This window comes from Corylus avellana, chromosome 6, assembly GCF_965113065.1.
Source record: "Corylus avellana chromosome 6, dhCorAvel1.hap1.2, whole genome shotgun sequence".
Taxonomy (NCBI): Eukaryota; Viridiplantae; Streptophyta; class Magnoliopsida; order Fagales; family Betulaceae; genus Corylus; species Corylus avellana.
In genome coordinates, this window is record NC_142495.1 from 9,031,292 (window position 1) to 9,048,863 (window position 17,572).

The 17,572-nt window shown below is 36.2% G+C and overlaps 1 protein-coding gene and 1 pseudogene across 1 annotated transcript; one reads left to right on the plus strand and one right to left on the minus strand.

The window, feature by feature from the left end:
- Positions 1-1,178: 1,178 nt before the first annotated feature.
- LOC132187329 (beta-fructofuranosidase, insoluble isoenzyme CWINV1-like) lies at positions 1,179-5,000 on the minus strand. Its single transcript, XM_059601614.2, has 7 exons — positions 4,820-5,000; positions 4,651-4,659; positions 3,661-4,523; positions 3,399-3,557; positions 2,413-2,651; positions 2,218-2,308; positions 1,179-1,492 (listed from the first exon to the last, which is right to left on the minus strand). The coding sequence occupies exons 1-7, from the start codon at positions 4,998-5,000 to the stop codon at positions 1,313-1,315; spliced, it is 1,722 nt and encodes a 573-aa protein (XP_059457597.2). The 3' UTR covers positions 1,179-1,312.
- Positions 5,001-8,285: 3,285 nt separating this feature from the next.
- LOC148584837 (uncharacterized) lies at positions 8,286-12,990 on the plus strand (annotated as a pseudogene).
- Positions 12,991-17,572: the final 4,582 nt, after the last annotated feature.

A 17,572-nucleotide genomic window follows, 5' to 3' on the forward strand; every position in this document is an offset into this window, starting at 1 on the left:
TAATCAAAACAATGGCTATTTCTTTGTTTCAAACAAAAACTAGAAATTGTCAGGGATAAAGAGAAAATTTGTGGATGTGGAACAAATTGTAATAGCCACACTTAATGTTTTTTTTTTGTGGATTGGGCCTTTGACCATTTCATTTGAAAACCAATTGGTGTCTAGTGAGGGAAGCCATATCCTTTTATGGCATTCGAAATCGCACCCCGCACGACATGTTTCAACAATCCCTCTCTCAACATGACGCTCCCACGACTTGAACCCATAACCTTGGCTCTGATACTATTTGTTCGATCAGGCCTTTGACCATCTTATTTAAAAACCAATTGGTGTCTAATGAGAAAGGACAAATCCTTTTATGGCATTAGAAATCGCACCCTGCAAGACATGTTCTAAGAGCCGTCCAAGTAAGCAGAGCAAAGACATTATTGAACCTCAACATGTTTCTTTATAATTAGCATAATGTGTTTTTTAGTTAATATAAACTTAAATTAATATGATCCTATTATAAAGCAAACCTCCTTTGATAAATCAGGTTTAATTATTCTTTTGAGTAAATTTTTTATTTATAAATATTTTTAATTATAAATGTATGAATTGAATCTAAAAAATAATTTCTAAACAAATTTATTAGGGTAAAGTCCACTTATCCCCCTCAAACTACCACCCCAATGACAATTTATCCCCCAAACTATCAATTACGACAATTTACCCCATAAACTACCAAAACAATGACAATGTACCCAAATTTTTAAAAAATGATGAAATTACCCTTACTAAAATAAAAACAAAAATACTAAAATTGAATTTTACAAGGGTAATTTCGTTATTTTGCTAGCATTGGGGGTTACATTATCGTTGTTTTGGTAGTTTGGGGGGTAAATTGCCGTAATTGATAGTTTGAGTGGGTTAAGTGGGCTTTACCCAATTTATTACTAACATTATATTGTTGAATTTCAAAAACGAAATATATATATATATATATAAAAAGTAAAAAAAAATTTAATATTTAAATATTAAAAAAGGCTCCATCGATCTTAAATTGTCGCCTTAGGCCTTACAACGTATCAAGCTGCCCTAACATTAACACAATAATAATTAAGGAACAAAAACACGATATTTTATTTAAAACGTACAGTACTAACACAATACTTAGAGTTTCAACACTAACACGATATTTTATTTCAAAGATACACTAACGCAAACTTACAACGTGTCAAGCTGCCCTAACATTAACACAATAATATTAAGGAACAAAAACACGATATTTTATTTCAAACGTACACTAACACCATAATTAGAGTTTCAACTCTCAAGTGAGTATGGCTTTCTTCATGCTCCAAGCACTACCTCTTGTGATTTGAACATTCTCAGTGCCATAGTTGAAAACATGCAAGTGGGCCTCATTTTGAATTGCCAATGTGGGATAAACCCTAGGTGTGATGCATACCTTTCCTCCTCCACCAAAGCTTTCCACAATAGAATGGTCGATCTGTGGGAAAAGGGAAATATATACGTCAATTGGATTGATTAGAACAAAAATACAAAAATAAAATAAAATGATGAAATGGGTAGTGTAAAAGCATCCCTAGACATCTTAAGGAGTAGGAAACCATTGGATTGGATGTATAGATCGATGCCTTCATTTGTGCGGTTTGGGGCCCAAAATTTGGAAGATTTTTTTTTAGGAAAAATACTCATCAGTCAAACAGATTTATATATCCATAATGGGTGGTCAGAAACTAGCTAGGAGCTTTTTCACTTGCATGAAACGTATCAAAATGGAATACTAAGATTAGGATCGCTAGCAATGTGAAAAATCTTATAAAATCTACTTGTTGAAATTAATAAAATTTACTAGCAATGCAAACACTAACTCTAGATTTTCAGACACAGACATGGATGTCTGAACACCAACAGGTTGGAAAGTTTTATTGTTCCCTTAACTTTTTGAGTAGGATTGCAAACACAAACTTTCTATTTTCTTAATGTTTGAAAACCAATGACAAATCACATTTTCAAATCCCACATTTTAAAATCGCAATTTTTAAATCGCATTTTTTTAAATTTCTAAAAAAACCTCCCTTTGCCGACACAATCCCATTTGGCTCTAAATATCCCAGAAATGTAAGGAGCGGAGGCCATGAAAGCTTGGCGTGCACGTTGAAAAGTAGAGAAATTTGAATAAATTTGTACAATTTTGTAGCAACTACTCACCAAGCTTCTAAGTGACAGTTCCTCACGAGAAGGGTCGACATCTAGAAAAGCCCCATAAGTGGTCTTATCATTACCATTATTTAGGGAAGACCTGCCAGCCACATAAAATAATTATAATAAAAGAATTCAAATCTTTGAATTTTTGGTAAAGAAATTTGATGGGCAAAGGAAGAAGATTGTATATATGGGATATACCTGCTTTGATCACTGCACATGAGCACCACATATTTGTCTTGACCTTTGAATATTCTGAAGAACACTGCCGTTTGCTCTTGCAAGCCCTTCGAAGCCAGAGCTAGTAGCCCGAATGGTCCGAGCCGCCCCTTTACTGATGCACCCTTTTGGCTACAAAGTGCTTGTGGATTGGTCCACTTTGGGTCTAGCTTTTCTGCTTTCTGCAACTCAATTGTTCTGAATGAAATCTCTATGTCAGCCTGCAAGAAAGGTCAAAGATGCGTGGAGAATTAGTACTTTCTTTTTTTTTTTTATGACAAAAGCAATATTCTTAGTGAGTTTTAATTGACTTGTACAAGTACATGTGGCAAAATTCCATTTCTGAATTACCACGAAAAGAACTCTTTCATTCCGCTAAGCAATTACCTGGATGTGGTACCTTTTGGTTCTGCTTAGGGCATCTTTAACGGGAGTAAATTTTTATTTTAATTACTATTTTTTCATATACATTCTATTTTGTATTTTACTCTATTTTTTTAATTTTTAGACTAGGGAGAAGAGAAAGGCAGAGAAGGAGAAAAAAAATGACTAAAAGAGAGAAACAAAATGCGGAAAAATTTGTATTATATTAGTAGAAGCTACTATTATAAACTGTAGTAAATCCGATGAAAACTCTTTATTTTGAAGAGTCTATCCGGAGAAGTGCGTAAAATGGCTCATACTAGCTAAATATAACTATTATGAGCCATATAAACTCTTATATTCACTTTCGTAATGTTATTTCTTTCCTTATTAAAAAATAATAATAATAATAATAGTGATGAGAGAGCGCTTATCCAACATCAGCCAAAGGGAGGGAGATATCCTCTTTCATTCAACAATTACTTAAATGGAGTACTTTTGTGAGTTTTGCTTATAAACAATTCTCTTTTATTCAGCTACATTAATATCATTTTTCCTTATTCCTAGGTATAGACAAAAAAGCAATACAATGAAAAGAAATTCACCTGTGCCGACGTGACACCAGAAACTTCAAGCGCTAATCCTCCCTTAAGCACTTGATTAGGCAAGTTGACTTGGTTTTCCCGCAGCCTTTCAAGTTCACTAATCGGCCATTGCACTAATTGTTTCCCGGATTTATCCAGCCAAATGCTCCTTGGAATTCCCTGCAAAATGTGCCAAATAATAATAATAATATTAAAATCAAACAAATTCTAAGTTTGCTTAATAAATATAAAGCACACTAATAATTAGTTCACCATGAATTACCATTACTCCAGACCATCCCTTCTTGATATCATCTTCGACGCTGGAGGACTCATTAATCCAACCCCACAAGATTCTTCTATTCTTTGCACTATCAAAGAAAGTTTTTGAAGCATAAAATTTCCCATAATCATATCTCAGCCCGGAATCGCTGTTCACCTGTCCCTTGTCCGGAACATAGATATCCTTGTTCAGGTTATAAGTTCCGACCGTGTAGTAATCATGTTTGGTGTCATCTAGGCTCAGCTTGAGCACGTGTTTAACATGCGGGCCGATAAGTGACGTGTCAGCGCCAAGATTGGAGTTGATCGGAACCGGGAAGAAATCAGGACACTCCCACATTCCGTTGTCATTCGCCGAGTGAAGTGGGTGCTGGGATTTAGTCCAGTGAACAAAATCTTTGCTCCGGTATAGAATAGCTAATCCCCGGCGGTTTATTTTGCTTCCAATAAGCACTCTCCATATCCGGTCAGGGCCTAACCAAGCGGTGGTCGGGTCTCTAAACGAGCTTGCATTGATTTGGTTGGCTATAGTGGGGGCCATTAGCGGATTTTTGGCCGACTTGACCCATTCTATCAGATACGGGTCAGAGAGGTTTTTGGGTGTGGCCAAGTTTTGGACTTGCTGGTTGTGTGGGTTGACTCCGGTGTAGAGAATGGCCGGTTTGCCGGAGGGGAGGATTGTGGTGGAACCTGACCAGCAACCGTTGATGTCCGACGGTTGTGATGGGTAGATGGCAGGAATATGTGGGGTCCAGTTAACCAAATCCGTTGATGTTGAGTGGGCCCAGACAATGTTCCCCCACACCGCACTTTTCGGATTGTACTGGTATAATAGATGGTAAACTCCCTTGTAAATCATTGGTCCTACATACGTGGATTAATTACATCAAATACTATATAAAAATTACATTCATTATTATTATTTTATGAATTAAATCTTGAGAATCAAAAACCTTAAAAAGCAAGTTACTAAAGTTAGAAAGGAACCAACCATTAGGATCTGCATTTCCAAATTAAGAAACCCATTTGTCCATTGCAGCATCAGAAGATGGTAAGATGACGAAAAAACAAAAAGAAGAAATGAAACATCAAATAGTAAAAAATGAGACATATTTAAAGCAAGAAATTCAGAAAGGTGAAAGAAGAATAAATAATTATACCGTTGATCCAGTTCTTGGGGGGTTGGAAGTGATAGGAAGTTCTGTAAGGCTGGTATGCAGGAGGAGGTGAAGAAGCTTTAATGTCTCCGTAAAGATGATGGGAAGCTTGAAGCTGAAGAACGCCATGGGAGAGAAAGAGAAAAGAGGAGAAGAGTAGCCAAGCTGCAAAGGAGATGGCCATGGTGGTGGGGAGTGAAAGGGAAGGCAATGCCATGACTTCTTATATAGAAAGAGACTGCGTGGGTTGTGAGTACGTGGATTAAATTACACCACAAATCTAATTGTTACAACTTCTTCTTTTTTTTTTTTTTTTTTTCTAATTAATTGTTACAACTTACAAGTATTTGAAAATTGATACATTTAAGAAACATGTTTAATTTGTAAGAAGAAGAATCCAGGAAAATGTGTCTTTTATGCTGAGACAAATAATATATAAAATTATTGTTTTGGGGGGGGGGGGGGGGCGCGCGGCGGCGGGGGCAAGATGCAAGCTAAGAAATTGTTTGAAATGAAAAAAATAAAAAAAATAGAGTACACATACTCCTTTTATCTCACAAAATGATAAAAATATCCCTAAAATTTCTTAAAAAGACAAATATATCTTTGGGGTTTTAGAGTGGGCAGTAGATTTTACATTGTGACTTGTTCGAATCATGTTAAATTACTACATATTTTAAAAGTTTAAGTTGATAGAAATTGATAAATTTAATTATTTAATCAATACTTTAATATTTTCCTTGTGAGTATGCGCTCGAACTCCTTTTAATAGGTGAGACTCAAAATGTGAAATATTTAGAGGTAAATGACCGAGTTAGGGTTCGAACTTACAATACAAAAAACTTGATGGTTTCTGACGTGGCAAACAGTAACCAAATTTTGCCACGTCAGTAGTTATTGACGTGCCAAAAGTAGCCCGTCAACAATTTTTTTTTTTTGACGTACCAAAAATGGCACGTCAATATTTATTGATGTGTTAGATTCAACACGTTAGGATTTCCTAACTTGTCAATATTTGACACGTTAGTAAATTTAAATTCAATTTATTTTTTAAACATTTTATTTAAATAATTTAATATTTAAATATTTATTGATGTGGTAAAATTAGACACGTCAAAATTTCTTGACGTGGCTTTTTGACACGTCAATATATATATATAAAGTTTATTTATATTATATATATTTCATCTAATTTTTTTTTTATTAGGAAAGATTTCTGTTTTCTGCTCTATTTTTTTTTTTCACACCAAGACACTATTTATTTGCTAATAAAACAAAGAAACATGAAATGAAATTATCGTTGCATGTACTAGATTTTCTTCTTCTTTCTTCCTCGTCTTCTTGTTCTTCTTTTCTTGTCAATCAATCGGTCCATTTTACAAAGCTGTTTTGGCTTAATTAAAAATAAACAAACCATTAACTCTCTTTAGAGTTGCTTGCCTATGTTGCAGAAAAATAAATGGAAAAAAAAAAAGAGAATAAAATCTTATAAACAAATGCCGTGTTTTTTAATTATCATACTCCATCACAGTCTCCCCAAATCAATAAATTTAAAGAGAGAATTTTGTTTCCAATAACGCCCCTAGTCAAAAGGCACGTTTATACATATAATGACAATAATAAAAAACAAATTGTCCTAAACTTTCCCACCCTTATGTAGAATAAATCAAGAGAAATGCTATACATACTTCTAGTTATTCACTGTTTGACGTAACAATGAAAATTTTCATTTATTATTTTATCTAATAGTAATTTTCATTGTCATATTAGGAAGTGAGCAGTACGTGAAATACAACACTTGATAGTATATGTAGCACTCCTCATAAATCAATGCCACCACAGACCTATGGCTACAACATCTTAAGAAAAGTTCATGGGCTTCTTCGAGAGCAAAAGTGGAATTCATCTTCAATGGGCGAATTATTCAAAGTTCAAATGTAGGAACTTCAGATGTAAAGCCATTTGTAGCTTGGTAAATTAATCGAGACAACAAATTTCTGTAAGGATCTTTTTCTCTTTTTTCCTTCAAATAATCAATTAATGCATCTCGCAACCTCAAACTTGACTTCTAAATATAATTTTTGAGATTTGTCCTTGTCTCTTAATTCCTGCTTCCTCCCTTCAAAACATAATTAATGATTAAGATTAATCACCGTGTAGCTTACTTATAAAATAAAAAATTAAAAAATTAAAACAAAAAAAAAAGAATTGGCATTGAGAATTCTATTAAATCATAACTTATTTCAAAAGCTTAAACCAATAAGAAATGATTGACTTAATTATTTAAATTACATTCTAACATATACTCACAAAAGCTCAAAACTATCAATGACTGTTGCTCAAGTGAAAGCATAGTTTAGCATTGTTCTAAGATTCAGGAAGGACACAATGGACTTGAAGAAGGGGGCCGGGGTTGAGAAGAGTACCTACATGATCAGCTAATGTGGCTGACAGCATCTGCTCACTAAATACCCTCTACCATATATCTCGTTTTATACTTAGGTAGGGCATGATGTAGTGATTTATAACAACATATGTTTCATGTTTCCCAAAGTGCAGGTTTTAGAGAAGAGAAAGAACTCGATGATTGTTATTAGAGATTATTTTTCTCATGTCAGATGACTTCTTAGGAAGTTTGATTCAGGGGAGTTAAAAGCAAATAATATTATGTTATTGGGGTGGAGTGTTACATTAGAGACATCTAGCATGGACAAAATGGCTGGGGCACCCGTATTTTAAATTTAAAGAAAAAAATTAACCATACCTTCTGTTTCAATGGGTTTTCCGAAGTAATAATAAAACCGACCAGGAAATTTTGGAAGAATTCCAGGAAGGTGTACATCTTGGTTGGCCACCTGATCACCATTCGCATCAGTCCTATAATACAAGATCATTCTAATATTACAAGAGTGAACAAGGCAAATGCAAGCAAACAAATTAAGTTTGAGACTTAACATTAATAAAACAAAAAGATATAATGGAAGCCAATATACACAAGACTAACAAGAGGACTTAATTAAGAAGCATGGATATTATTTGGCAAATTCCTGACGTGCCAAATAATGCACGTCAGAAAGTTCTGACGTGCCACATGCGGCATGTCAACTTTTTGACATGCCACAAATTCCTGACGCGCCTCATGTGGCAAGTCAGAAATTTGCCTTGGGAAGGCCAACGCCTGCTGGCCATCCTATCTCGCGGCCATGCCATCACTCTTCTTCTTTTTTTTTCCCCTCTCTCCCTCCCCACTTTTTCTTCTCTCCCGCCCAGGCCAGCCCCTCTCCCTCCCCCATTTTTTCTTTCTTTTCTTCTCCTCCCTTAGCTCCGATCCGACCGGTGTATAACTAGCTTCCTCTCCCTCACTCTTCCTCAGCTCCCTCATCTCCCGATCTCTCTCTCTCTCTCAGCTCTACCTCTCAACTTGGAACGGCAGCTAGCTCACTCTCATCTTTGGCGGGCCAGCTCCAGTATGTCGCTGTCGCTGTCTCCGGTGGTTCTCCGGCCAGCTTCTCCAACAATATCCTCTCTCCAACAGGTGTATATATATATATATATATATATATATATATATATATATATATATATATATATATATGTTTTATTTTGTCATGAATCCACATGATGTTTCGTTAATGCATTGGATTGAGTATTTGTGAGCATTTAATTGAGGTGTTAGTTTTATTTTTATGTATATCTATTACTTATTGTATGTTGTACATGCACATGCATGCAAAATAATGTTTCTCATGCTAGGTTATTGTTTCAAAATATAATAGTTTTTTAAATGTGACTTTGTTTTAATTTTTTATTATTATCTAAAAAAGTTGACTTATTAGTAAGGAATTTATAGAACATTATGTTAATTTTAATCATTCAATTCAATCATTTGACCTTCTAATAATCACGTGTAGTGATGAATTATAGAGACTTAATTTAAGACTTTGTTTAATTAATATTCAAATATAAAAAGTCTTAATATTGAAAGGAATGATTAATATTCAAACATCATAAACGTACATTGATTTCTTATTTGTAAGTTATAAATTCACACAACGATAGGATTCAATCTGAATTCCATGGATTAAATGGGAAAAAGAGTTGGCAAAAGTGCAAACCTTGTCAGACTTAGAGAGAATCCAAATGAATAAGTAAAAAGTCATGACTTTGTTTTTCAGACTATTTTTTTATTTCACACTTTTGTTTTGAGTTTTTAAAACAAATTTAATCATAATTAAACACATAACCTAAAACAAAAAATATATTCAAAACGATTTTTACTTAATTCTATCCCACATAAAATATTTTTTAAAACAAAAAAAAAAACTATCAAAAAAGGATTAAACTATTGGTTTGAGGAACTTATATTTTTCTAGTTGAAAGATAATGCATTAAAATTAATATTACCTAAAAACGAATTGGAATTTTCTTAAGATTCTGATTAATATGAAAGAAATTAATCTAATGTGTCAATAACCCAAGAAACATCCCAACAAAAAAGAAAAGTTATACACCAAAAAAAAAAAACTCCATTTATTGGATGTTTTGTTTTTGATTTCCTCTTTTCAACTACTTTCTTTATCAATGTCTTTTTATTTAAAAGAATAACAAAAAAATTAAGAAACCATTTAAAATATTTGCAAAACACTCAAAATTATTTTAACCTTTATATATATCATATAAAAAATTAAAAAAAAAACAAATAAAAAATCCAATATATTCTATACTGCAAATGACATAATAATAATACAAGCCGACAACAACAATCCAAATTCAATGCAAAAAGAAACAAGGAAAGATTGTTTACTAAGAAATGATCATATTGATGCAACTAATTATTGAATTAGTAGATATGCCATGATATTATGGATTTTAAAGCTGCTATATTATTCTATATTCTGAAGTTGTATGACCCATGTCATCACCTACTAATGCCAAAGAGTGACATTTAACCTAGATTTATTGTATTTAGGGTCCCCATAACGAACCTAACTAGGTAGATGTTATAGAAAAACCTTATAAAATAACCTAGCTAGAATTATTTTGTTTAGGGTCTCCACCAAACAAAATGTTTAAATTTGGATCGAGTATTTTTTATTTTTTTTATTTTCAAGATTAATTATATTAGATAAGTGTTAAAAATACACACTCTGGTACTATCCCCTTATATAACAAATTCATATCCATGAATACTAGATATATTTGTTAATTAAATAACTAACCTAGTTTTGTTTTATTTAAGGGTCCACATATATATATATATATATATGTTTTGATTGGTAGTTGTTCACTACATGCACATTACATCAGTACACTTAATTAAGTTGTACATTGGGTAAAATCTTGTATATATCTTATTTTTAATATGTGAATCATGCATACATAAGGTAGTGAATATTTCATACATTGTATACGTAATTAATTGGGTGCATGCTGTTTTTCGCAGGTTACCATTAGCGGTAGGGAGAAGACAAGAGCACGAAGGGGCTCGTCTTTAGTGCGGCAGTCTATGTCTCATGGGTCTCCATCATATGACCTTGATGACAGCGAGCAACAAGACGTTGCTCAACTTATGGGGCTGCAGGACGGGTATCGACCAGTACTTCCAGGTGATATAGAAAGAGAGATCCCTCTCCATAATCCATACAGTCGGGCAGGCATGGCTCAAATGGGGTATATGCATGATTCGTATCCATACAGCGAGTTAGGACAGAGTTCTCAGAGCCATGTGGAGCGGCTATTCAGCCAGCATAGCACAGGTACGGACAAAAGTTTTTTTGAAAGTTTTGAAAGTTTCTAACTATATTGGTGCGATATCAATTATATTTAACTATAACTACAACTTCATAAAATTCTAAACATTCTAAAAAAATACAAAGCAGGAGCCAAGGACAATGAGACAGAGGCCCAGGAAGACATGACTAGTGGGATAGGTGCCACGGATGACCTGCAGCCCACCGACCCTGCTCCCACCGACCAGTTAGTCCCTCGACAAGTCCGGATGATAAGTAAGTGTATTTGCTCAAATGTCAGGCATATAAGTCTTAATTACTTGTAGTTAGTATTCAATTCTAAAAAACTTACATTCGTAATTTTTAATCTGTTAAGTACCGATCCAGATGGAAACACCGTTATTGAGGTGGTTACCATTCGTGACTCGCACAGGTTGCCGGGTACCCGCCAGCAAAAGGATTATACTTGAGTTCAATACTTCGTGGCAGCCCGTCAGCTTTAGCGTCGCGAGGTTTAGACGAATGGCCGGACATGTCATTAGGAGTAGCAATTATGTCCGAATACCGGACGATTGGACGAAGGTACCATTGCGTACCAAGGAGGATATATGAGACGCCTTGATGGTATGTGTATTTTATTATGTCAAACAATCCTAATGCATGTATATATACGATCTAAGTTGAACATATATATGTGTGTTTATATCTATATACATATACACATATATTTTAGGTTTTTTTAATTTATCAATTTTGAACTTGTGCAGGTAAATTTTTTCGTCCCGCCCGAGTGCAACTTGGAAGCCATAAAGGACACATTCCAAGATATAAGCTTCAAGCTGAGGACTTGGAGGCACGAGTTAAAACAATATCTTGCCATTACGACGGATGATACTCCCGCAACTGTACAGGCGAGAGTGGGGCAAGATAGGCTCTCGAAATACAACGTCGTCGACTTGGAGATATTGTTGGAGAGATGGTGTAGCAAGAAGAACAAGGTAGGTCATGAGTTATACTATAATTTTGTGTAGTGTAAGTAATTGTAATTGTGTTAGAATTAACATATTAAGAATGGTAATTGTGTAGGATTACGCGGCATATATGAAGAGCGTGCGAGCATTGAATAATACACCCCATTGCACCGGGTCGAAGAGCTACGTGAGGGTCACACATGAGGAGGTCAATGTGTAATTTACCCTATACTTATAGATGTAAACATTTTATCTATAGATATATTTAAACATATCTGTATGTTCTATTTTTTTGTCAGGCCATACGTCTGGGCACTCCTCCTACTCATGCACAGAATTACATCCGCACCCACAAGAAGAAGGATGGTGCATATCCGAATGACATAGAGAAGGAGAGATGTGTATGCTACTCACCTTTCATATGTTTTGCTTATATATGTGATAATTTATTTGTGATTAACTATTGTATGACCGACTGACCCAGTAATTAATGTAACATATAGGAGAGAATGGAGGAGTTTATACCCACCGACCCTGTAGCATCGTCTAGCGTGATAGGGGGACGGTCAGGTGGGCGTCGAACGATACGTACGCCCAGGTGCTTGGAAATAAGCCTGAGTACGCTGGTAGGGTTCGGCAGGCTGGACCCAATATTCTGCCTATGCGGGGCTACATACACTCATACTATGCACCGTCACAGGCACGATCACAAAACACTGAGAACTTCACGATCTCACAAGAAACACTTGACAGAGCGCTTGAGGCAGAAAGGGCAAAGCACAAGGAAGAGATAGATGCCTTGTTGGCCGAGAACAATGCGCGGGTAGCTCAGCAAGTGACAGAGCAAATGGTGGCGAACAATGCGCGGTTGGCTCAACAGGAGGCTCAAATGACGGCAATGTTTGGCGTCCGTTTTTGCCAGCTCAAGGAAATGATGAGGTCGAGCTCCGCGCCAGACAGAGCTTCCCTACCCTTTGCGATTGTGCGATCGTCGGTCGATAGTGGATCAGGTAATGACATTTTTTAATGGTCAACGTCGTTTTAGAACTGTCTCTATATATATGTGCACTTCTAAATTTAGAGATTGAATATGTTGTAGTCATTCTCATTAATGATGTTGTAAATCTTGTTGAATTTGGTTTATATATCATGGTTGGTTTGGTGGTGGATGTGGGTTAGAGCTTTGCATTTGAAGTGTTTGGTATTATGAAATGGACCACTATGGTCCTTGTAGAATATTGTTTAGTGCATTTGATTTGATCACGAAATATATGTTGGGGATGTAGATATAAATTTGAATTTGTTGAGTATGATGTCCTTTGTTTACATAGTGAAGTTGCTCAATGATTGTTTGTTTTATCATTTGCAGATAGTGGATTTCATTTGTTTAGTGAATATTGTTTGGTGATTATTTGTTTTATCATTTGCAGGTAGTGGACATCATGGAGAGGATGCTACTGATGATCAGCATTGAACGTCTTGTTGGCCATTCGCACTTGTTGTACATAAGCTACTTTGTTGATGTAATTGTATTTGTGATAGTTTTTTTGATGTACGTAGTTAGATATATTTCATCTAATAGAGATAGTTTTATTGGTGTATATTATGTTATTTGTGGTTGGTGTATAGTTTTTGTGGTTGGCCATTCGCACTTGGTATATATGTCATTATTTGTGTCTTGAAGCTAGTTTTGGTTGATAGTCTATGATCGACGTTAATGGATATGAATTATGTTATTTGCATGGATCGATGGATAAAGTGTATATCAGGTTAATTGTAATCCAAAATTCGGGTACAACCCCAAAAAAATTCAAAAAATATATAGGGGAAAAATTTTAAAAATCACCAAATTTTTTGACGTGTCGTGTTTTGACACGTCAGAAAAATTTCTTTTCTGACGTGTTATATTTAACACGTTAGAAATTTTTCTGACGTGGCAAAATGAAACGTTAGAAAAATTTCTAACGTGCCTCTACTGACACATCATAAATTTTTTTGGCGTGTCACTTTCTGGCACGTCAAAAAACTTTTGACGTGTCATTTTTTGACGTGCCAATTTTGACACTGATGTGGTATTTTTGTGACCAACAATATCAATTATAAAATTACCACTTGCAATAGAACGAATCCCGTAGGATAGGGCTATATTGAGGGTGTCGAACATTAAGGACTGCAGGGGTTTAATTATCAAAATTCGAAAGATTAAAATTAACTTAATTCGAAAGAGACTGATTTGTTTTTGTAATTTCAAAGTGCATGAAAATAAAGAGAGTAAATATATGAGAGAGAGAGAGAGAGTAGGGTATTGATTTCACCACTATCCACACATCAATGGTTAACCATATTTAATTATAGTAATTCATTATATGCATGTTATAATTTAAACAAGAAAACATATGAAAATAATTTCATACAATCAACGGAATAGCATAACCCATCTTCGGTTGGCACGGATCGTCTACCTAAATTAACTAAACTAGGGCATAGTACGATCCGTCTTTCCTAGGTATGGTTTATCTAACCCTATTGATTGCATGTCAATTAAGAACCATTGTATAACCATCATTCTTATAATCACAAAAAATAAGAACGATTTGAGTTCAATAATAGTAAAATAATTTCTAAGATAAGATAAGAATTTTACTAATATTGGATTGGAATTAAAGAACAACTGCATTTAATATGAAGAATAAAAATCAAATGTAACAATCCATAGGGTTATACAATCAACATGCATAAATTGAAAAGCTAAAAATTAAATAAAATCAAACCATTATGCTTGGAAAGGGTTACATCAATACCCCACAATTGGTTTAGCCGCTCATGATCCTCTAAGCTCCACAGACAATTTATTGAAATTTTAACTCTAGAAAGCGGTGTATATGTTTACAATGTTTAAAGCCCTATTTATAAGGATTAGGAGAACCCTAAAAACCCTAGAAACCCTAAGAAAACCGGAGGTGAAAGCCAAATCCACGCTGGAAAAGGATTCTGCCGCGCACCACAAGCCCGTGTGCGCTCGATACGAAGTCTTGTGTGCTCGAGCTCAGGAATAGCTGCGCTTGATCCTAGATCCAGAATGCCCAGCTTTTGCCCTTTTTAAGCCCAATTTCCAATGGTTTGTCCAATACAACATGAAACACAAAAACAAAACAAAATCAAACAAATAACAATGCAAAGGAATTAACACATGTAAATTAAGGGTCTTGAATGTGCAATATTCGGCGCTTATCACACCCCCCAACTTACATATTGCTAGTCCCTTAGCAATACAAAATAGAAAATAAAGTAAAAAATAAAAAGATAAATCCATCTTTCGTGGGATGTACGGTTGCATTTAGTGTATGCAACAAACCTTTTAAACCCTTAAGAGTTCCCTAGAGGACGAGTAAAGTCTCGTGAGGGTTTTCCAGGAATGATACCCATAAACATTTTTCAACCATGTAGTTCCCAAGAATGCAATATCATGACCATCATGGTTCTCATTCATTAGCAGAGACCGGAGCTTCTGGAATGCCTCTTGACAGGCTTCATCAAAATGAAAAGGGGTGTCCTTAGCAAGCAAGTTACACAAGGGCCATGAAATTTTACTGAAGTCCTTGATGAAGTGGCGATAGAAGCCGGCATGCCCTAGGAAAGAACGGATCTGCTTCACTGAAGTGGGCAGCGGTAAATTTTCAATTAGCTCAACTTTGGCCTGGTCCACCTCAATACCTCTTTTGGACACTATATGGCCCAAAACAATACCTTCCTACACCGTGAAGCGGCTCTTCTCCCAGCTTAAAATCAGGTTAGTTTCTTTGCAACGTTGAAGCACAAGTGAAAGATTATGGAGACATTTATCAAAAGAAGATCCAAAAACAGAAAAATCATCCATAAATACCTCTAAAAATTTCTCCACCATGTCGGAGAAGATAGACATCATACATCTCTGGAATGTGGCAGGTGCATTGCATAATCCGAATGGCATACGTCGGTAAGCAAAGGTGTCGAATGGACATGTGAATGTTGTCTTCTCTTGGTCTTGGGGATCAACCGCCACCTGATTATACCCGGAATAGCCGTCTAGGAAGCAGTAGTAGCTTTGGCCAGCAAGACGCTCCAAAATTTGATCAATGAATGGGAGCAGGAAGTGATCCTTCCGGGTATAGGAATTGAGCTTTCGGTAGTCAATGCGGACACGCCATCCCGTGGTTGTGCGCTGTGGAACCAACTCTCCAGCTGAGTTCTCAACGACGGTGATGCCGAATTTCTTTGGAACCACTTGAGTGGGGCTCACCCATTTGCTATCTGAGATAGGATAAATGATGCCTACATCAAGTAACTTGATTACTTGTTTCATCACTACCTCTTTCATGTTGGGATTCAGCCGGTGCTGTGCCTCACGGGAAGGTTGAGCATTTTCTTCCAAGTGGATCTGATGCATACAGATAGAGGGTCGATGCCTTTCAAATCTGCCATGGTCCATCCAATGGCCTCTTTATGCTCCGTTAACATCGCTAGTAAACTGTCCTCTTGGTCCTTTTGAAAGTCGAAAGCAATGATGATTGACAAAATGTTGTTAGATCCAAGAAATGCATATTTGAGTTTTGCTGGCAAGGTCTTCAACTCAAGCTTCAGTGGAGACAGTAGAGAAGGAACATGAGGAGTGCTTGATGTCACAGGTAAGGGCTCCTTTACTATTTTCCATGGATGGAAGTCTGTACTTGCGGCGATTTCTAGCAATTCATGGACCTCTTTGATGTACTGGTCGATGTTGAACTCTTCAAAGTCAAAGTGAGTCAAGCAGGCTTCCACTGGATCCTTGGTCAGGAGATTAGGTAGTGAATCTTCTACATATTCTTCAATGTTGTCCAAAAAGAAACACTCATTTTGATCAGAAGCATGCTGAAATGCAGTAAAGATATTCAACCTAACCTTGATATTGCCAAATGAGATCTCCATGACTCCAATTCGACAATTAATGCATACATTAACTACGGCTAAGAAAGGATGCCAAAGGATGATAGGAACCGTCTTATCAGGATTGGGCACAGGCTCAGTGTCAAGCACTATAAACTCGACTGGCAAGAAAAGTTTATTCACTTGGATGATCACATCTTCTACAATCCCTCTAGGCTTCTTAATAGACCGATCAGCTAGTTGCAGAATCACTGTGGTGGGCTTCAGCTCCCCTAGGCCGAGCTGCTGATATACTGAATATGGAAGTAAATTCACACCAGCTCCCAGATCTAGGAGTGCCTTATCAATTTCCCTTTGTCCGATGATGCATGAAATTGTAGGAGCCCCGGGGTCCTTGAACTTCGGAGGAGTGTTGTGCTTAATCAGGGAACTCACTTGCTCAGTCAGAAGAACTTTCTTGGGGATGTTATTTTTGGCCTTCCTCTTTTGAGTACACAAGTCTTTAAAAAACTTGGCATAGGCAGGCACTTGTGCGATGGCATCAAGAAGGGGAAGATTGATTTTTACCTGTTTGAACATCTCCATCATTCCTTGTATTTTCTCTCCTTGTTTCCTAAAGTGGGAAGGTGCCTTGAGACGTACCTGAGCATGATTCAGGTAGTGTGTGCATGTGAGCAGCATTAGGAGCAAAACCAGCAGTCATCCATTGGTTTAGCTTCTAGGTGATAGCCTCAACTACTTGGTTGGCCATGTTTGGGGAATGGCTTGCTTCATACAAACTCTCTGTCTTGAGTGCTTTAGGTGCTGGTGCCCTTCGTCTGGTGGAAACCTGCTGAAGAGAATTGTTACTCAAATTTTCAAACATAGACCACGCTTCATCTTCGCTTTTTAACATGAAAGTTCCTCCAAATGATGCATCCACCATTTTCTATTGGACTCGGTCAGGCCATCATAGAAACACTGCACTAGCTGCCATTTCGGGATAGCGTGGTGTGGACATGATCTAAGCAAGCTCTGCAGCCTATCCCAAGTCTCATGAAAATCTTCTCCCTCATATTAGGAGAAGGTAGTGATAGCTCTCATAGTGTCATTGGTCATTCCTATGGGAAAATACTTCTTAAGAAATTCTTGCTGCAATTGAGCCCAAGAAGTGA

Coding starts and splice junctions, on each gene's coding strand:
- LOC132187329 (XM_059601614.2), bottom strand. CDS start 5,000: ATGGCCATCTCCTTTGCAGCTTGGCTACTCTTCTCCTCTTTTCTCTTT. Junction 2,652..3,398: donor CTGGTGTCACGTCGGCACAG/GTGAATTTCTTT, acceptor CCTTTCTTGCAG/GCTGACATAGAGATTTCATT. Junction 2,309..2,412: donor ATGTGCAGTGATCAAAGCAG/GTATATCCCATA, acceptor TGTGGCTGGCAG/GTCTTCCCTAAATAATGGTA.